Source organism: Macrosteles quadrilineatus, unplaced genomic scaffold (assembly GCF_028750875.1).
Source record: "Macrosteles quadrilineatus isolate MER2022 unplaced genomic scaffold, UCM_ALF_1.0 Scaffold_2__2_contigs__length_208266976, whole genome shotgun sequence".
Classification (NCBI taxonomy): domain Eukaryota; kingdom Metazoa; phylum Arthropoda; class Insecta; order Hemiptera; family Cicadellidae; genus Macrosteles; species Macrosteles quadrilineatus.
The window spans coordinates 164,558,049-164,580,935 of NW_026542595.1; the positions used below are offsets into that span (position 1 = coordinate 164,558,049).

General features: G+C 34.5%; 1 protein-coding gene across 1 annotated transcript in view; it reads left to right on the top strand.

The window, feature by feature from the left end:
• Window positions 1–6,005: 6,005 nt before the first annotated feature.
• Window positions 6,006–22,887, top strand: part of LOC128985974 (nuclear RNA export factor 1-like) — a 36,860-nt gene continuing 19,978 nt past the window's right edge. The window contains exons 1-6 of the mRNA XM_054406003.1: window positions 6,006–6,285; window positions 12,040–12,250; window positions 17,063–17,177; window positions 18,935–19,021; window positions 20,581–20,685; window positions 20,990–21,128. Coding sequence (XP_054261978.1) covers window positions 6,240–6,285; window positions 12,040–12,250; window positions 17,063–17,177; window positions 18,935–19,021; window positions 20,581–20,685; window positions 20,990–21,128 — 703 coding nt within the window. The 5' untranslated portion in view covers window positions 6,006–6,239. The remainder of the gene's footprint in view (window positions 6,286–12,039; window positions 12,251–17,062; window positions 17,178–18,934; window positions 19,022–20,580; window positions 20,686–20,989; window positions 21,129–22,887) is intronic.

The following is a 22,887-nucleotide window of genomic DNA, read 5'->3' on the forward strand; positions in this document are numbered from 1 at the left end:
TAATAGCATTCGTACCACGGACTGAAATTTTGCAGTTCTCGAACCAGCAAAACCTCATTTTTGGCCCTAGGCACAAAATATACTATTAAGTTTAGGCCTAGTAATATTTTTGAGACTGAAAATGTTACACTTATTTAAAAAGGACCAAACTCAGAAGTGGATTAAAGGGCAATTTAGAAAATATCTTAAACTTTTTGACATAACTTTAAGTACTTACTCCCCTACAATTTAATATGGTAAAAGAATTTTTTATGTAAAAACCCTGATCCCAAAAACGTGGTTTTCGAAGTGATGTGTTTGTCTGTCTGTATGTGTGTATATGTGTATGTATGGTACAGAGCTACAGACCACGCCTGTGGTCCGAGTCCGATTTTGATGAAATTTGGTATTTTAGGTACCAATCCATGATCTCTCCAGAGGTTTTTTTTTCATTTTGGATTTTTAATAGTGATAACCCAATAAAATAACGGATGAATAAAATTTTCTCAGAATTGGCCCGAACGATTTTAATTAAAAAATAACATGTTATACTCTTTGACTATGACAAAAATTGTATAAACCCTCTATGCCGTAAAAATTATGGTTCAAAAGTTATTGCAACTTTTGTGATTTTCCCTTTTAAAACCTATTAATTCATTGAAAATCGGATTAAAAAAAAAACTACATGGCCAATTTTGATTCAAATTGTGTGCATGTTAAAAATCCAACTCATTTAAATTAAAACTAAACTAACAAATAGTTTGCTACTAGAGTTTTAAAGCAAAATTGTCCATTTAAATTGGGTTAAAAGTTTGATTCAAACGCTTAAATTCCCATAAATTTAAAGAAGTGTCGGGGGCACCCCTTCCCTCTCCGCATTATAAACATAACTATGGGTTAGTCCCCAAACCTTCCGGCATGGGTTAAACAACGAATTTGGGGGGGATTCTGCGACGTGAGCTTTGGGGGGGATGGGCACCCCTGCTAAGAACCTTCAGTGAAATACCAGCTTCCATTTGATTTATTGATTATTAAGATCGGACGTACCTAAAGGACACAGCTTAATCACGAACAACACAAATTGTTCAAAAAATAGAGTTATTTATCATCGATTTATAGTCAAACTATCTTGCTTGCAACCTCAACAGTAACTGTCGACTTTGACGGGATTCATCTAGTCAATCTTTAAAAAAATCAAACTTTCATAATTATTTGCAAATCTACACAAATTAGGCTTACCAATGACCTATTAATTAATAAAATCGGTTCAGTATAACTGTAGATTTAATTGTACAAAGTTTAACAACAACATCTTTCATTCAGTATTTTCTCACCACTATAAATTGGGAGGTTGCTTAACGTTTTTGAAAATAGAGTAACTTTTAAATGGTGAGGAAATCGACCAAAGTGGACGGTGATATTCTTGATAGAGAATAAAATTTCCTACAAATTACTATCATGTATTTCCTGAAAATACTCAAAAAAGACAGTCAATAAAGAGAACCGATAACGTGCCCGGCATGTCATTCCATTGTGGACCGAATAATTATGGGTTGTCTATTGAGAATAACTGTTGGCCCTCAAACACCAAACACCTACTACAAAACACGGGGTGGCCACAGGGGGTGCAAAGCCTCGTGGGCTGTATAACACCACAGAAGCGGAGCGGCGCGGCGGTTCGATGACCAGAGGGTCCAGTTTTGCGAGCAAGAGAACAAAGAGTTTGCGTTCCTTGAAACCCAAACAAAGACTGTTGTGTTGGGGTGCTAGCTTTCTCTCGGCGGCAGGTAGCTACAGCCGCGACAAGGGTCGCTGCAGTTGTAGCTAAATAATACCATCGACGCATTGACGGTGGTGGATAGATATTGTTAAAATAAAAATTAATTATAATAATTATCATAGTTCAATGTCCTAATTAAGAGCTTAATTTTTACGCAAAAACCTTATATCAGACAAATGTGCTTTATGGACAGATTTCACGTTTAAGTCCCTACCACGTGCAACACTTGGTTTTTTAGCAAATTTCCCTATAGGAAATCAATAGTTTCTTTGCAAACGTATTGACTGTTTACAATTAACATATGTTCTTCTTCTCACTTTTAGTTTCTGCCAACAGTGGTTGGAATTTCATAACAGTGTTTGTTTCCCATGTTAATCTTATGGAGAAATACGAAACTTTAAAGGTCCTCTGGGCCTCACTCAGTAATTATTTCCCTAAGCAGAAAGTTTCCTGCACAACTTCACGTTACGCTCTTTCCCATGGCACCAAAAACATGCCAATCGGTTCAGTAGTTTCGGAGGAGTAATTGTCACAAAAAACCTGCTTGCGTATTAAATAAGTAATACACGTAATAGATATACTGTTATAGTGTCCCTGTTGCTGTTTTCTTTTTAGTATATCAATTCATCCAGGCTCTCTCTCTCTTTTTTCTATTGTAATATTTGCGCCAACCCAAATTCAAATCTATATAATTAATACGCAACATGAAACTTTGTCGGTTGAACTCCTCCGCCATTTCTTTACCGATTTTATCCATTGACGTCTCATTGGAAAGAGCGTGTCGCGTAGATTTGCAAACTGGCCTTACATTTTTGAAAACGACCCTTGGGCTCTGCCCCAGTGGTTTTGAAAGTTCCCATGTTATCCTTAAGAAGAACATAATTGTTTAGATTTTGATCAGCTGTATAATTTAATTGCTGTTATTTATCTTTCAACTCAACGAAACGCATTGGGTTCATTTACTGATTTTGGTTTAATAGAAACGAGAGGTCGTCCAGTGGTCGAAACTCGACCAAAAATATGTAATGTAAACTTACTCACTTCTCTATTTTCACCCCACACTGTAAATAAAACATGTGATTGGAGTTTCTTCCATTTGTTTTGATTTTCTGTTTATGTTTCGTTGTTATTTCGTCACCAGCATAGCAACGCATAAGATCCATGTTAATTTTTTCAAATTTTTAAACTCATTTTTTGTGCTTATCTTTGAGCCTATTTAAATTTATAAAGGGATTCTGCACACCTACAGGAAAATAGCTTTCCAACGGTATGCGTAGATTTTCCCTACGATTCACACGAGCTGAGAAAAAAGGTTTTAAAGAAACATGCTTGCCTATTAATATATAGATAGATAGATGAAATAAATGTACTACTTTAATTTACAATTTAAATAATCGAGAAAGCCTTGGCAATTTGATATATTTTACCTCCTATATAATGAAGAACACCTACAGTATGAATATTCCCACAAAAAATGAACAAGGATGTTAGTCGAAGTGTTACTATTTTGTAGGAAACACGGACTTAACTTTATGATTATTGGCAAAGGAAAACACTCTAAGGCTGAATTAAACTGTTACGGCAAGGACTTTAATATATGTTTTATTAAAAGTTAAGAGATTTTAAAATAATATGACTACTTTCAAAAACTTTAATAAAACTTTCATTGAAGGATTTGCATTATTCACATTTATGGGAAACAAAAAAACCATCTGAACAATATTAGGTTTTTCAATTCTGCATTTTTTCTGGTAAATTTATCCATTGAGTATAATACGTGTACTCAATTATATAACATACGTTATAACAGTAACTAGCCAAATTATTGCCAATTGATGCAAATACAATTGTGATGGAGAGGTTATGCAGAAAATCAGGCAGTTCTTAAGTAATGTAAACAAAATGTTATCGTTGTAAAAAAATTACAGAAATTTGTAAACGTACTGGCAACAATGGGTAGTAGCATGCAGACTACATTATCATTGACGAAGATCAACATGGACAACCTAATGCGGCTATAAGTGGGAAATATTTGTAGAATACACTAAAAAACTAGATCAGCTTTTGAAAAATGATAAAATATATACAAGAAATGTTGATTATATGGAACTGTTAGGTACGTGATCTATGAGTTGAGTCTTTTAAACTCATCGGAAATTATGACTTTTATTAGGTTTTAAATAAGTTATTTGTTTTTAAACAACTACCGTACTTTACTTCTTCGCAATTGCTCGATTTCGAGCAACATGTACACTTGTAGTAAATGTTTCTTTCAACCAAGTGTTTGTAGCAAACTGTTAAACTGTCAAACTTCCATTACTATCCAAACTATCCATTATTTCGTAAATTGCCCTTTAGGGTCGTAATTCATTTCTAAAGCGAACTTTCCATATACCTAATGTTAAAAATACCTTAGCTGTACATACTTATTTGTTTGTTATTCTTTCAATTTATTTCCTTATTAAAATAAGTGTGATTTTTTTGTATTAGGTACTGTATTCTGTGTTAAAACATGTAGCACATGAAATGATTGATATCACCCCATTTTTCAGGATTCTCTACGGAGAAAATTCGTTTGAGTAGGTTGGTGTATGTCTCAAATCAAAGAAATAAAATGACTCGACTTCAATCACTTAACACAGGTTATCAGTAAGGCATATAAGGTTTTCTTAAGTTCTCGATTCTGGAAACACTTTGTTGCAGCATGTTACCTCGAATTGAAGCAGATCGTTTAGCATTCATTAGAAGTCATCAGTTAAAACTGAGAGCAGAAATACCGGTAATGTAAGTGAGCCTTGACGACGCAAATAGAAATATTTAAAATTAGTTTCTAAAAAGTTTTCAAACAACTCTAAGATGTAACTAAAACTATTCGAATTTAAGCTTAATGTTTTTCTTGGCGTTATGTTTCATACTATGCGGCTCATTGAGCCTCACGGGTTCTCTAGTACTATACAATAATTGAAAATATGATGTCATTTTGAAAAATTTTACAAAACTACAACATAGCAGCGCATAAATAAAATATTATTAAAAGCAACAAAGATTAACAATCCATTGATTAAATGAATGGAAAAGGCGTTCCTATCATCCCACAATACGGCGGAGTTTGCAAAAGGTATACTAGTTTTTGCAGGCGTTGTTTCGTATGGTACTCAGCCATACATATACAATAAGTGCCGGCTATGTATAACAAGCTTTATTTTTACATTGATTTCCTTGTAAAATCAAATAACTCAATTGTTAATATAAGTGTAGTAAGAATTATTACAATTAATACAATAATAGCATTCCCCAAAAATTTAAGTTGACTTTTTTTAAAATAAAACTTATTATGATATCTTCTGGCCAAAAGTTTAATTATCGTTCTGAATTTAAAATATTTATTTAACATTACAAAGTTTAAAGTAAATTATTCACCTACTATAGGAGGGTTTCGAAAAGGGTAATTAACTTCAAAAAATACAAAAGGATTTTTTTATTCTAAGAAAATAAGCATAAACCAGATTTATTTATCTTAGTAGCAAAAATGCTATACAAATATATAGCACGGGTTACTTTTGTATTAGTCTTACTCTTATCCCATTTAAATACTATAATAATGATAGTATCAATAAACAAATGCATATTAGTTATGTAAAGGAGACTTTGTCCTGACCGCACCAGCCTAATAGATGCGTTGGCCACTGGCAACAAGGTCTACCGGCAGCAAACACGACTACATCCCCTTCACCCGTCACGGAACTGGTTCAGCTCGGACATTTCGCACCACCAATCGTAGGTCAGGTTGGTGGTCGTAGATCTTGTTGGCCGCGGACCTTGGCGCGTCCCCTTTGACGTGCCGCAGCGAACGTGTTTAAAAAAACATCGCAAATCCAAAAAAAGTTCAAACAAAAATGTAAAGAATGGTAAAAACATTTTATTCTTTTGAATTTTTAAGAGGAAATTGTTAAGTGTTGAAATTATTTTATTTGGATTTATTACTATTTAGATTTAAGTATTATAATGCATTGACAAATGTCCTGTAATTTTATGATGTAATGGCATTCTTTAAATAAATAAATAAAATAAATAAATAAATAAATATACCTCCCCTAAGTCTCATTCCAGATGGGACAGTAATCCTGAACCGAACTGAACCGAGAACCGAGCCTGAAATCTGAAAGTGAAGTGAAACGAAACGAGAAAAGGAGAAAGTCACTAGTCTAGTCAGTCAGTCAAGTACACATTACAAAAGTACAAGTACAAGTACATACAAAGCAAGGAAAGGAAGGGGTAACTGTAAAGTAGATTTTTTAGAGAACATTTATTTAATGGCCATTGAGCAATATCTGTGTAATGTGTGTATGGATTTGTAATATTGCCTAAGTTAATCAGTTGAGGCTAGGCCTAAATTGCAACTGTGAAATTCTGTGATTAAAAGTTTCTGGTGACGTGGATACACTATCTTGGTTTGCGTGTTTCTTTTCTTCTCTCAAAAATGCCCAACAAAAATAGAATGAAAAAGACATCATATTATGGTCATGGTGAGTAAGTACCTAGAGTTATTGTTAAGTTATTTCAAATTATTAACTGCATATGACAGTATTTCTCATTCGTATTTTCAAGGTCGAGTAGGCTTAACTTATTCTAGGTTTAGGCCTACCTTACTAAAGTTAGGTCTCTGTACCATAGATTAAGCATACTCCCTTCTACCAATCAGAATGCCCAGTTTAGATTTTGATGGCCCCATCTTCTAAGATGTGGGTCTCGTCCTGGATTGGCATGCCTATGCCTAACTTATTGTAGGCCTATTATGGTTTTCCATCTAATTCAGGTTTAGGCATAGGCCTAGTTTTAATTTAAGTTTTAAGTCAAGCATTAATTCTAGGCTAGATCCTAGGACTAGGCCTAACATAAAGTTAAGTACCCTTGATAGCCTACCCTATAGGCTAGATGGGGCTCAATAAAAAAATAAATAAATAGGCTTCAAGAGGCTCGTAGGCTACTTAACTCTAGGCGTAACAGTTGGCCAACAATCGTTATACGCTCGTTGGCCGTGATGCCTATAATGGCCAAGAATCAAGAATTTTTATTTCCATAAAATGCGGTTACATTGCTGGAAAACGTCAGTCAACTATAACTTAGCTAAAATAAAAACTAAAATAAGACAATGGTACAAGGTTTCTTACAAATATAAAGAATTACATTCCTAAAACTCTCCATGCAGAGAGAAAAAAAAACAGCACACAGCACTCGGTTGAAAAACTAAAAAAGACTACTTAATATTCTTCTTTCAGATCAAAAAATTCTTTATTTTTGTACAAAGGGTTTGCCAAAAGGAGCCCCTCAACACCTTTTCTAAATTTTGGGTCCGGCAGGTTCCGAGCTGCAAAAGGAAGTTTATTAAAAAACTTATACCTAACTTAGAATCTCACTTAATCTAACATGTGGTAAATTGAGATAATTTTTCCTACGTGTAAAAAATTATAGGGATGGATGTCGCCTCTCAGCTCAAGAGAATCCCATTCCTTCTTGATTTTGATCAAGGACTGAAAAATATAGAGGTTACAAACTGTCATTAAGCTCTCAGCTACAAATATGGGTTTATAATGGTCCAAGTAATCAGCACCAGCTACTACTCTAACTGCTTTCTTTTGATAGCGCAGAACTCTCTTGATCCCAGAGGCGGCACCCCAGCAATATAAGCAATATCCACTATCGTGATGCGATATTACAGGCCAAAGTTTTTGTAACGGTAAAAAAACCACAAATAAGTTAATGAACTCAGAAGTAAACAATACTTTTAGGCCTAACTTAAGTTAGGCTACCATTCGAAAGATCAAATTCTGAACTTTCATTTTAACACCAATTAAACTTAACCGTTTACAAGTTGTATAGGGTCATGACGGTTACAATTACAATGACATTTTGCTGCTACGCCATTCCTGCAGTTGACGCTCGGAAAATGTAAAAACTCGACTTGTTTGCCTGCTCGTTATCTTTGTTTGTTATATTCGCTGTTGCTGTTTTGTTACCAGATGTTCATAGTTTATACCGTTGTTAAGTAGCATCTACTTAAGTTGTCAGTCTTTGTCATTCATATTTAATTAGTAACTGCCCTTGTTAAACCATTTTCACTGTTTTATTTATTTACCAAAATTCCCAGTATCACTGAAACATTTAAAATTAAAAAATAAGCATTTTTGACTATTTTAGCGAATTTCCCATATAGGGAATATAAGCTATTACCGTAGTACTCATGGTAAGACCTGGACCCGGGACCGATGAATTTTTTCGTTTTGAGGTCCCTAGAGGCCAAAAACACCATTCGTTCAAATTCATATACGGTATATATATATATACTTAGAACACATAACAAAATAGAAGCGCTACTCGGAGCGCAGGAGCGTGGCAGTCTTACTAGCCTGCGAAACGGACAAAGATGGTGGCGCTAGCCTACCTGTCGGGGAAATAAATATGTGCACTCGAGTTTGAGCCTAAATATCTCAGAGATGAATAATCCAATTTTGTTGAAACAAAAATTAAATATAAGCTGGTTTAAATACATTTTACGTGGTACGGTAGCAATAAAAAAAATATGTTTACCAGAAAAATTTATATTGTTGAAAGATCCTAAAAAGTACCGGGTTTTAAGAAACTCTGCACTAACACTGAAGTTTTAAATTTAATTGTAAACAAACCACTGAGCCAATCGGCCTGCCAATTGCGGGAGAAATTTTTGTTTACAAATATATATCAGTTTAAAAAACCCCTTTGTTCGCATTATTAATCTGTCATATCGGTGTTATTTCTTGTGTCACGACAAATACAGTGATATTTTGAACGACATTTTTAGCGTCTTATTAACGATGTTAGCATACGTTTTAAAAATAAACATCAGCATAAAAACTATCGTGAGTAAAAATTTTAAAATGCATGGACCTGTTAACAATAAATCTACCAATAAGCCATAAAAATTTCATAAAGATTAGCTTTGTGGTTTGTTTACAATTAAGTTTTAAACTTCAGTGTTAGTGCAGAGTTTCTTAAAAACCGGTACTTTTTAGAATCTTTCAACTATAAAAATTTTTCTGGTAAACAGATTTTTTTTATTGTTACCACGTAAAATGTATTTAAACCAGTTTATATTTAATTTTTGTCTCAACAAAATCGGGATAATTAATCTCAAGAGATATTTAGGCTCAAACTCAAGCACATATTTATTTCCCCGACAGTAGTCCCGGCGTGTGCAGCGCGCTAGTCGTCTGCTATGCTTGATGAGAATAGTGTAGATATAAAGTTAATGATATTAGTGTGGTAAAGGAAAACAATGTAATTGAGGACTTGACGAACAAAGTACTTGGACAATGTGTATGAGTAAATTTGTTTCCAAATAGTACATATTTCTCAGGATATGAAGCAATATGGACAAAAATCATTTTTGTTTAGTAGGCTACCTAATTGAAATTATTGCTCAAAAATATTTCAATGTTAGAGTTCGCTACTACTGTAAAATAAGTAACGAAAGTCTTCACAAAAATAAAATCAGGCAACATCTCAATAAAACTGTAATATTTCTGGGACAATAAATTGAGTGTAATTTTACAAATATATTTGGGAAGTTTTATTTAACTTAGGCCTACAGAATTATCTTTAGTTTATCTTGGATGATATTGAAAGCTAATTAGTCCTTAAAAAGTTGTGCTAAACGGTTGAAAATTCTACATAGACAATATATTTGAAAATTTCTTTAATATATACAATATTACAGTACAACAGTATAAAACATTAAAACCCTGCACGCTAAATGTATAGACGACGGCCCGGCGGCGCAGCGGGCGTGGCGCGGAGCAGCGACAATGGATCCCTTTTGTACCTGATTTTTTAGAAAACCGAACATGATAACAATTTTTGGTGAATCGGATAGTTAAATTCAGTTATTTATCCACAACTTTCCCGCTGACGAAATTTCTCTGACCAAAAAATAAAAAAATTCCTCGCAATACAACTTTTTCATGTCTGAATCTGAAAAATTAAACTACATAAGTATTAAACATATTTATAACTCAATTACTATCATAACTAATAATTTTATATTAACACCATCGTTTTCCTCAGTATCATATCTAAAAGTGTGCAAAATTTCAGAATTTTTTGTCAACTATTAATGTTGTTTATGATCGTGTATTTGTCGCGGGGTTTTTAATGCGAACTGAGCTCGCGGGTCTTGAATTCAGGCTGTATGACGGACCAAGATGGCGGATTTGGCCACACTTTCAGTGCATTTGGTTAAACGCCGTGTCCTCTCTATTATTATTATTATTATGTGCTCGCTGGATAGACCCTATATTTATATATATATTTATATATATATATTGTAATTAAAAACTCTAATATTAAACACATGTCTTGGTTCAAATCGTACTGGTTCAAATCAGCTAATTTAATTGTTATGATTTGTTAGCAAGTCTAAATCAGCAATAGTAAATAGCGTTATTTGGTTTCCTAGTCAGATTAAAACGCTTGTTTGTTATTTTTCACGTTATGGATCCTTTCACAAGTTCAGAATATGCTGATATGCATTGTTTATGGTTTTTGTTCCGGAAATGCGTCTGAGAGTGGTCGCGAGTACATTCGATGCTTTCCAGACAGGAGGATTTCTGATCGAAAAACATTTATTCGCGTCCACCAGTGTTTGCGTGAAAATGGAAAGTTTCCCACCAACGGCCGCTTAGTTGGAAACTTTATACAAGATGTCGGATTGGAAGAGGCTGTCTTGGAACGGGTAAATGAAGATCCAAGGATAAGTACGAGGACATTAGCCCGTGAGTTTGGGGTATCTCAAACATATGTGTCAAAACTATTACGAAAAGAGGGGTTGCACCCATTTCATTTCACGCGCGTCCAGAAACTTGAGCCGAGAGATCCACCTCAGAGGCTCCAGTTTTGTCAGTGGATCCAGCAACATGACCGCAGGGATTTCCTGAAAACAATTTTATGGACTGATGAATGTTCGTTTACGAGAGATGGAGTCTTTAATTTCCACAATGAGCATCACTATGCTGGCGATAATCCGTACCTCGTCGTGAATCTAGGAGTCAGTCACGATTCAAGGTAAATGTGCGGGCTGGACTGATATGAAATCGAGTGATTGGACCATATCTTGACCTTCCTCCAACACTGAATAAAGATGACTAGTTACAGTTCCTAACTGAAATCCTACCAGAACTCCTGGAGGACATTCCATTGAATTTGCGTGATCGCATTGTGTACCAAGCTGATGGCGCACCCCCGCAATTCAATCTCAATGTACGTGACTATTTAAGCAACAACTTCCGCTTGTGAATAGGAAGAGGTGGAACCGTTGCCTGGCCTCCTCGGTCACCATACCTCAATCCATTGGATTATTACTTTTGGGGGTATCTTAAACAAGAGGTTTATCGGACGCCAGTGGAATCAGCTGTAGAAGTGAGAAACCGAATTGTCACAACTACTGCACGACTACGCAAATACGGTAAACTTGAATGCTACTGTTAGAGAGTTGAGAAACGTGTCCGCATCTGCATCAGACAAAATGGTAGTCATTTCGAAAACTTGCTTAAGTAGTAATAAAAATTGTCTATTCTAAATGCTTTTAATTAATTTGTTAATGCAAAGTAACCATTGAGTTACTGTATGAAAATGTTGTGTTCATTTGCCTCGTATTATTAAAATAAGAATACCCTTACTCGTAAATCTGGTTTTTATTTAGTTTCATAGTAGTTTTTTTTGTAATTTCTACCAACAACCATTTAAAACTGCATATCAATTTAAAGCTTATTAAATGAGGAAGTTAATAATCTAGTTGGACATTGCCTGGCACCAGAATAAAGTAAGAAAAAGGGGTCTTAAAACTTAAACAAAATAACTATTACACGATATTTTTTACTTTAATTTGGCTAGGAACCGATGTATGTAATGAAATATTGTTTCATGTAACCTTGGTTTTGTAGCAAATTTAATGCCCTTTCGATTTATTTTTTTTATAAATCGCTAGAGTAATTGGTTTTATTTTTATAAAGTAAATAGTGACAGAAAGTCCAATATTTTTAGAAAACACAAAATTCTCAATTACGACCAAACGGTTCGGAATCGGACTAGGGTTTATACCAACTTTTTTGTTCATTTTGATCAGTAGAATCCACTGGCGAGGTTATGGGCGTCAGTAGAAACTCACCCTGTATAGGCTACTTTATTTTTTTTTTAATTTCTAAAGCTTTTAAGTTGGATAATGGTTAAATAATAAAATGAATTTACAGAACATGATGATAGAGTGCCCCATCCTTCTGAGATTACAAGAAGAGTATCTTTCAAGAACTATGGACCTAACAAAGGACCAAACAGTAACAAGCATCGCTCTCATCGGCAGAGGAATAAGTTTGAGAAGATGCAAGAAGCTTTGGCTATTGGCGATGAAGATGTTGACATGATGATCAGTTCCTCTTTTCAAAACAGAGGCCAGAATAGATAGTGAGTAAAATTTAACCTTTTCAGTTTTGTAGGATTACAAAAGTTTCATTAAAATAATAACTAGCCTAAGGATAAATAATGTAGGCTACACTTCCAGGCTAAATTGTATACTGTAGTTTTGGTTATTGTTGTAACTTAATGTAATTGTATTTTGGTGAAACCTAGAATGTAGTCTTGACTCAACAGGGATTAGTAATTATGACACTTCCTACTACGTCACCCATATATAAATATAGGCCTATCCTACTGTTAAATTAAAAAGCATATTGTTATCATTAAAAAAATAAATTATGTTGCAACATCTGAGAGTTGATCAATGTTGAGAGAATTGAGAAAAAGTCAAAGTTCCGGTTAATAACTTGTTAACCTCACACCTATCCGATATTATATTGAACTAAGATTTGGCAACCGCAAGTGTGAGATTAGACCTTGGGAATGGTGAGGTGAGTCACCAAAGGCATTACTGTTATATGAACTGATCTACATTGCACTAGAAAAAAGGTTCTTTGTATAACAAATAAGTAGACCTAATACCACAAGATTATGTTTTACAGGGTGCCCATAAGCTACAGAACATTTTGGATTAGGTAGGTTTTATGGGTTAAAATAAAACAAAAACGGAAGGAAAAAAGTTAAAAAAATAATACCCCTTGCCACATCAAACCTGCAGATTAAAAGCGAATTTCCATTTGCCTGAATTGATATTTTCAATTAAATCTATCATTAGGTTAAACAAGTACCTATCTAGGTTTACTACCTCAGGGAGGCTAATGAAGTGTGTTTTTAGTACAATATCAATAGATTAGCATAAAATAAATAATTTTGCCAAGTTTGATCAACATATATCCATAAACAAGCAAACTACAACATTTTACAATATTCTCCATAAGAATAGCATGGGAATTTTAAATTTATAATATTTTGAATTTTCTCCGTAACCAATAACCGCACAAAAACACTTAATATTCCAAATTAACTTATTTGTCTTTTTAAGCTTTTTGAAATGGTTTAGAGAGAAATTGGAAATTTAGTGTTTTGATGGTCAAAAATGAGGAAAATCAATTTTTAACCGATAAAACCCCCCCGTAAAACCCCATTCCCATCCTCCGATCATGCTGGTTGACAAACTCATTCAAGTTTATCCCGCCTTACACCTTCAAACCAAATTTTATCAAAATCAAACAAAAATTTCTCAAGTTGTCACGTTCACGGACACACACACACACACACACACACAATATAGGCTAACATATATCAAACATCAAAATGAAAAAAGTAAATCAAACCCGGGCTCAAGTCTTACCACGAGACCTACGGTAATAGCTACTAGGCCCTACCCATATTTGGAAATTCGCCAAATATTTTTTAGAGGTCACGTAACATTTCACAGTTAGTATCGTAAACATCGTCTACGGTTATGGTGCGTACGTGACCCCTTTTGTGGTTACAGCAAAATCGAGAACATCAAGTGCGGTCCCAGAAAAAGCAAGAACATCTTCTGAGGTTGTGGCGAAATCGTAAAGTTTTGATCGCATATCTTCGATAATACTTTTGCAATCATGGAAATATACGTGCTCGGCTCAGCTTGACTGGGCTTGACCCCGGCTCGATAATCATTTGTACCGATCCTCTAAGGCCAACCAACCTTAAAATTGTGATTACCTGCAGACCCCTAGTAAAAGGTACACTTGGCAACCACGAATTGGTGACTCGGTTGTCTGTAAAATAAACTATAGAAAAATAGCCAGCAATAGTCTGCCAGTGACCTCACACTAATTTTGGTAATGTTTAACATATATCTTATTTTCATATATTTTTTATTAGCCAATTTCCCATATAGGGAATAAGCTATTACTGTAGGTCTCATGGTAAGACCTAGACCCGAGACCGATTTACTTTTAGCGAATTTCCCATATAGGGAATAAGCTATTACCGTAGTACTCATGGTAAGACCTGGACGCGGGACCGATTTTTTTTTTCGTTTTGAGGTCCCTAGAGGCCAAAAACACAATCCGTTCAAATTCATATCTAATATATAAAATTCTCGTGTCACAGTGTTTGTCTGCAAACTCCTCCGGAACGACTTCACCGAACGTTATGAAATTTGGTGTGTAAATTCTGTAGGTATGCGAATCGGACGTAAACTATTTCCCGTTTCGAAATTCTTAAAAGGGCTCCGCCCCAGTGGCTCTGGAGTTTCCCATGTTAACCTTATGAGAAATGGAATTAATGAATCTTAACAGCTGTTTCAATTAAACAAGTTGGTTCTGTTCTATGATGTTCAATAGCATTAAAGTTACAAGGATTACCAACAGGGTGCAGCACTATTATTTCTTTTACATTTATGACAACAGCTAATTTGCAACCAAAAGGTGAGTGAGCGTAGCGAACGAACTTCAACCTGGAGGCGAGTTAGCGTAGCGAACGAGCTAACCTGAAGGCAAGTGAGCGCAGCGAACGAGCTCCAACCTAAAGGTGAGTGAGCGTAGCGAACGAGCTCCAACCCAAAGGTGAGTGAGCGTAGCGAACGAACTTCAACCAGGATGTGATTGAGCGATGCGAACGAGATCATCTTGAAAATTAAACGTAACGGTACTTTCTTTCCATCGGTCTGTCTTAGGGGAAACCTATAACTTAGGCGATACGAAGTTCGCCGGGTCAGCTAGTATATATATATATATGTGTCCGTCAGCACGATAACTCGAGCAAAAATGATCGGATTTTGATGAAATTTGGTATAAACGTGTAAACCTACGTTTATTCGAACGAGTTCGCGATCCAGCATGATCGGACCATGGGAACGGGTGTTTACGGGGGGTTCAATCAATCAATCAATCAAAACATTCTTTATTCATTATAGTTTCACATTACATGAACTTGAATAGAGTCATAAGCTAAATTCAAAATTGCTGCAAAATAAATGGAAATAAATAAATGCAAAATTGGTTTTATGGGGTAAAAATAGGTTTTTCCCATTTTTGACCCAAAAAACATAAAATTTAGCAATTTATTTCCAAACCATTTTGTAGAGCTTAAAAAAACAAATAATTTAGTATATTGAAGCGTTATTATGCGCCTAATGGTTACGGAGAAAATTCCAAAAAATTGTAAATTTAAAATTCCCATGTTATTCTTATGGAGAATGAGTAAACTGTTGTACTTTGCTTGTTTATGAACATATTTTGATCAAATTTGGAAAATGTTTTTATTTCTTACTAACTATTAATATTTTACAAAAAAAACAGTTTTACCCTCCCTGATGCAGCAAACCTAAGTATTTGTTAAACTAATTCTATTTAAATCGGGAATAAATGCTATATTTTTAAGTAGACATTTCAGTGTAAATCCAATCAGTCAAATGGAAATTCGCTTAGTCTGTAGGTTTGCTGCGGCGGGGGTATTTTATTTTGAGGTCCCCAAAGGCCAAAAACACCATCTGTTCAAATTCATATATATATATGTGTCCGTTAGAGCGATAACTCGAGCTAAAATGATCCGATTTTGATGAAATTCGGTACAAACGTGTTAACCTACCAAGTATAATCGGACCATGGGAACAGGGGTTTTTGGGGGTTTTTATGGGGTAAAAATGGGTTTGTTAGAAGAACTAGAACAGCTGAGAGACAAAGCCAAGGATGTCAAAGGCTTATCTACAATAACCAGTACGTCCACCAACCCCCCTCCTCCACAGGAACAGCTGATCCGGCAGTCAAGGTTAGGTGTTCAGCTTGTGTACGAGAGAAAAATAAAGTTTTAATTCCCTGAGTAAGCGGGACGTTATTTTTGGACCCGCGAAACGTCAAAGTAAATCCAAGGAAGGTTTTTTATGTGCGTGTATGTGTGTGTTGTGTGTCTTCTTTGTGTTACATTTTGACAAGTCCTGGATTAACAAATTACAAATTAAGGTGAATGAAGCCCACAAGCTGATCAACAGCTTGTGTACAGTATAATAAACCTCGCCTAAAAACATGTCTTTCAAAAATAAAAATAAATAAAAATGGGTTTTTCTCATTTTTGACCCTAAAAACACAACATTTTGCAATTTCTTTCTATACCATTTTGTAGAGCTTAAAAAAAAAAAAATTAGTAGGCCTATATTGAAGTGCTGTTGTATGCCTAAGGGTCACGGAGAAAATAAAAAAAGTGTTTAATTTAAAATTTCCATGTTATTCTTATGGAGAAAATGAAAACTGTTGTAGTTTACTTGTTTATGGGTTTATATGTTGATAAAATTTGGCAAATTTATTTACTTCATCCTATACTATTGAGGTATGGTCAAAAAACACGTTTTACCTTCCCCGTAGCAGCAAACCTAAGCACTTGTTAAATCTAATGTTTTTTAAATTAGAAAAAAATATCTCTTATTTATGGAAATATTTTAGTAAAAATGTAATCAGACAAGTTGAAATTCGCTTAGTCTGCAGGTGTGCTGCGGCGGGGGTATTTTGATATGATTGCGGTTGTTAATCCACTTGTGGATAAGCAGGAGTCCATTGTACCAAATTTCACAAGGAATATTTTATAGCTTTGAAGATATAAATCTTAAATACAAAAAAAATGGTGGATACCGCGCTAGATAGACGTTTTTTGAAAAAAGGTTATTCTTAATTTTTTTGTCCATAAAATCTATTCTTATTCTTTTATTGTATTTACTTTTGGGACACTGTAAGTAGGAACGTATATATGTGTTTACCCAGGAACTATAATAACCTTGTGGTGCATGGTTTCCCACCCAGGGGGCAATAAAGAGCCGAGAATTGTAATTTTCTTAATGTTGTATAAGCATTATCTATCTCCGATTATTCATTTCAGCAATGGAAGCCACCAGATTAGAGGGCTGAGGTGGAGAGGAAGAGTAAATATGAGGAGAGAGCCAAACCAATTAAGAAAACTTGGGGAAAGTCCATACCACTTTTACAGAATAACTGTGAGTATAATAAAAAACCGTTGGTCTCCTCAGTACATTCATAGTTTACAACTCTTTTTTGTGAATGTGAGTTTTATATTATTCAACAATTTACTACTAATATTTTTCTATCACGATCACCAATGGTAAAAAAGAAATGTTTCACGATGTTTTGGAATCTGGGATCTGTTCCCATCCTCTGACGAAAAAAACCTAAAACATAACAAGCTTTAGCAGACAAACCCAGTCAAATATAAAAAAAATCACAAATAAAATCACATATACTAACTGTACAGTGGTCAAACAAATAAAAAAAGGCCTTTAAAAAATAAAATAAGGGCACCTACTGTACTATAGTAACTAACGAGGCGAGAGAACACAATAAACCGGTATGCACAAGATTATTTTGTTAACTGTCTTATATTTATATTTAATCTAAGGGGTTTTTGTATTTGTTTGGTTACTTAGAATCCTTATATACAGTAGACTCCCTCTTATCTGGACACCTTTTAACCAGACAATTTTATCAGCACATCGGTTTAACCGGACTAAATCGGCAGGAAGTGGGTGGTACTGAAACAACTGTTCTCGTGGGAAAGATTTGAGACCAGTGATCACGTGTCTAAATACAATTGTCTCCTAAATTTAAGTCAAATACTGTATACAGTATGCATTTAAATGGTCCGTTTTAACAAGTTTTTGGGGACGTCGGTTTAACTGGAAAAACCGTTATCCGGACTGGCCTCGGTCCCAAGGAGTCCGGATAAGAGGGAGTCTACTGTATAATACGTGAAGGCGATTTCTACAAAACACTACTCCTTCGTTAATAATAAACGGATGTTTACAAACGATGTGTCAAAATGAAGTATTGTTTGTGTAGATGCCCCCTTTCACCAATTCCTGTAATAAAAGTCCTCGGGCTTTGCCCACAGGCCATCAAAATCCCAATGTATTTCTTATGGATAACAAATTTTGTTTACTTAAACGGACGAATAATTTGTATTAATCACAGCTGTTCATGATACACACAAGAGCGTTCGTTTTCAGTTTCGATAACTGGAGCGGAGTGATTGATTACATTATCTTTGAGTTGACTCTTTTAAGTCATCGGAAATTATGACTGTTATTCGTTTTGAAATAATGCCCATAATACTTTGCAATTGCCCGAATTCGAGCAACAGGTGCACTAGTAATTAATAGTAATGTAATAGTCAAACACTACTATGTCTGGTTTTATTTGTTATTTCTCAGCTTTGGTTAAGTTTGTGTAAGTAAAAAACACATATAGGATTTTCCCCCATTAGTTTGAATCCTGTTGTTTGAGGTATTTTCTCACTTGAGGTAGCGATTAGATTTGATTACTGTACATATCCTGAAACATTGTTGAATCTTTTTGTGGGTAAAATACTTTTAAACCAAGATAAGGTAGGCTAATGTAAATAGGTAATAAATTTGCTATTTAAAAGTAACTTGGTGAAAATCCAATCAGGAAAGTGGATATTTGCTTAGTCTGCAGGTTTTTTGGTGGTGAGGTTGTTTTTTTATTAAATACTATCGTATTAATACGATCTTATGCTACTGCAAAACTCCAAGTTAGTATAGAGCTACAGTGTTCGTAAATATCACAGTACCGGGATTTTACTCTATGTGATTTATATTAAAATGCAGTTTTTTTAGTGTATGAATATGAATTGTACAATTATTAAGCCTAGTGGACAATATTGAACTTGATCCATAATAACTAATAACATAGTAGACCTCTTATCACTGATTCACAGGTTCCAGAAGGCCACAAATATGAGAAAGAATACATCTTGGCCCTCCTTCAGAGCTATGTCAAACCGCTCACCTTCACTGCGCTTGGGGTTAGTATATTGTTAAAGTTTTTATTGTATGGCACCATTTTGGTAGCCTTTTTTATCCATAGTTGCCTCTTGACATACTGACACTTAACCCTATAACTCTTAAACGTTGCGACCACAAGTATTTGTATTCTATCTAAAATGTTAAAATTCGCGATCTTCATGCATTATGCAGTGCCTTGCAAAAACACTAGATATACAAATCCTATTGTAATTGTTTTCGTATAGTACAAATGAATAAACTAGAAACTACATTTTGACCACTTTTGCTAACCCAAAAGCTAGTTTTTGTCAATCGTCTGTTTTTAAATCAGTATCAGATATAAGCTTACTGTACTTTATTTTTTACTAGGGAAACTATTAAATGTTAGGTTAGGTTCGGTTATATACTTTTCTTCTTTATCCACTGTTCAAAGTGTAATATTTTACCTTAATGTCCTGCATTATTGAAATGAAAAAAAATGAAATGAAAAATCCTTTATTTTTTCAGGCAAAGTTAGGGCCACATGGCCCTTTCTTACACTTAACCTGACATTAAAAATATAACATAAATAATGTGACATAGGGATAACTTAATCTAATTAAACATAAAATATTTAACAATTCAAGTACCTACATATAAAAAAAAAACATAAAAATTTAACAAATAGAAAAACACATTCATACACTCTCGCATACACGCATCAGCAAACGCGCAAGGTAACAGTAGCCCTAGGACACGCCAGCCGAGACCATCTTCTCAAAATAGAGCTTTTTCAGTGCCGCCACAAACTGGGAACGTTTTTCAAGGGTCTTAATGTGTAGGGGTAGGCCGTTCCACAGACGACAAGCGGTAACTACAAAAGCCCTGCCATAAGCTGTGGTCACATGATGAGGTATACGCAATGTGATTGAAGAATAACGAGACATTCGTGAACTACCCTGAGACACAAATTTAAAATCGGATTTGAAATATTTTGGGGAGCCTGATTTCAAAATTGAAAAAACCAATGACAAAATTTTAATGAATCTTTGATCATTTAATTTCAGGATGTGTGCCTCAAGGTAGTATGGCGTGATATGCTCCATACGTCGCAGACCATAGACAAATCTCAAACAATAATTCTGTGACCGCTGGAGCATTATGCCTTAAACTGAAAATCTCATAAATCAAAATTATTTTTTTTATCCATGATAAATTTGAAACCCAAACAAACGGTCAGTCATTTTTCGTTATTACTTCTATGTTCCTAGATACTTTTTTGCTGAAATGATTTATGTTTTAAGTGCTAGGTTTTATAACAAAAATTTACTATAAAACAACACTTGATGTCTGGAATACCTTCCTAATCCTTTCTATAAGGATCAATCAGCCTTTTTCATTATTTAATTCCTGAATCAAATTTTTCCCCATAAAGAAAATTTGCAGCTACAAATATATTAAAAATGTACAAAAAAGGAGACGCACCGATACCTGTCAAAGTTTATGTTTTTATTTTTTGGCAGTAATAATTGAATTTATTACAAAAAGACAAAGGTTAGCGCAATTAAATTGTACGTTTCAACTTTGCTTATACTTTCAGTACAAGAAACAAAATGACAGCATCTGCTTCTTCATTGACGATCATAAAGCGGCTGAACAGATTATGCAAGCTGACAAAAAAATTACAACATCAGATGATTGGAGGGTAAGTAATTACTACATTTGCATACCAATCAGGCCTCTGTGGATTTCTGGCTACCTTAAAAGTATTTTGGGGTCAGGGAGGTAAAATTCTTCCTTTAGGGTAGCAAATCAAATTGAATAATTTGTATATTTGTATTCAATAGCTAAATTTGAGTACCTTTTTAGAAATCTTTTAGTTTTTTATATTGTTTCCCCATTAATCCTAAACGTTTGGGATTTTCATGCAATTTGTATTATTTTTGTCATAATGATTATTCTTACTACTTTACTTTTACTTTACATAACCTATATCCTACTTGTTGCAGCTGGCGCTACTAGTGAGACCTGTAATCCCCAGTATAGATGTTGATAATGGAATGAAAGCTCTCATGAAACTAGCCATGTCCAACAGATACAATATGACAACCAAAGCCTTGGACTTGTCTGGTTTCCACAATGACCCAGGTAAATATTTATATGTACTTGCAGGCAACAGTAAAAAAGTTCACCATATCGTTATGTTGTACAGTAAAGCCTTGATTAAACAAGGTAATATTAATAAATAATATACAGATTAATAGTCTGACTGTGCCTCAGAGAGGTAAAAACTCAAATAACACAGACTTTACTGCGGTTAACTGAGATAATACGATAAAAAGGCCGCAAGTATGAAAAAGTACAGGCATTAACTGTCTAGTGTCTAATAATTATTATAACAGTGTTGCAGTAATTGGCACTGCGAAACGATTATCTTCTATGATTAATTATAAAAGTAAAATACCACTCAATGACTCGCTGATCACTGTATCTAAAAAACTACCTACTAATCATAAGAACTCAGGAATTGGCATGGAGATTCTTATTAGGCTATAGGTGTGCAATATGAAGCGATTTCAAGAAATTCCATCAGGACTCTGCCCCAGTGGCCTCTAAAGTTCCCATGTTACCCTTGTGGAGAAAAGATTTGTTTACATTTGAACAGATGTATATTTTTAAATTTTACACTATTAACTAAGGGAACAGCTGGTTGTATTTATTTGATTTAAATGAAAATATTAGCATTATTTTGTGGCTTAGAAATTAGTGTTTTACTGCGTAACAGTTTTTAATTGTTAAATGAATTTAAAAATCAGGATATGTATTGTATACTATGTGTCAGATTGTGTCTTTTTCAATAAAATCAATAGAGGCCAAAAAACTGGTATTGAAAAAATTGCAATACGGCCTAATATCGTGCACCACATACACATAACCCAGTCAAGGTCACTGCCTTCTCCCTCATTACCCTAACATTGGCAACGCCATCAGCTTGTTGATTCCCAGTCCGTTCTCTACTTGTTTTTTTACAGTACTTTAGTTATTAGTTGAGTACTGCCTCCACGTCGTCCTGTCTCTTGCGGTATTTTCATTGACTTCCATCCTTGTTATAATGTACAGTAGAACCTCGTTAATCGAATTTCGGAGGAAAGACAATATATTTTGAATCATAGGAAGTTTGAAATATAGAGAGTTTGAATTAATTATAGAGGTCAAAATTAATAAAATTCTAATTATGGAGGTCCCAGATTTAAGTGTAGAGAGTTTGAGAGAACGGAGACTTATGAACACACTGTGGGAACATGAATAAGAGCGTCAGTTCATGTTTCAACAGGTGTACTTTTGTCCTGAATTTGAATTACAGAGGCTTATGGTAACGCAGTTTGAATTGTAGAGGTTGACTTCAAATTTTGGAAGTAACAGTTTGAGTTACGGCAACAAAATTTGAATTGTAGAGGTTCGAGTATGTGCAAATTCAAATTGTAGAAGCTGCATTAAGCGTAAAAATTACTTTGAATTATAGCAATGTTATTTTTTTGAATTTTGGAGGTTTTTGAGGGTAACATACAAACATTACTAATTATAGAGGTTTTTGAATTATTGAGGTTCGAAATAGCGAGGTTTTACTGTACTTGTTTCCTCTCTTCTAATGATGTGGCCCATCTAGCAAAGCCTCCTGCTTTTAGCCTCTGCGATTATATCAGGCTCCTTAAACAGGTCTCTTAGTTCCTAGTTGTTTAATTCTCCATATGTCTCCTTGTTTAGTAGGGCCTAAAATTTTGCACAGGACTTTGTTTTCAATAATAGATTTTTCTCTATGTGTTTATCCATAACCCAGGTTTTAGCTTCTTAAAAAAGGACATGTCTTATGATTGTTTTGTAGATTTTAAGTTTATGATGAAACAAT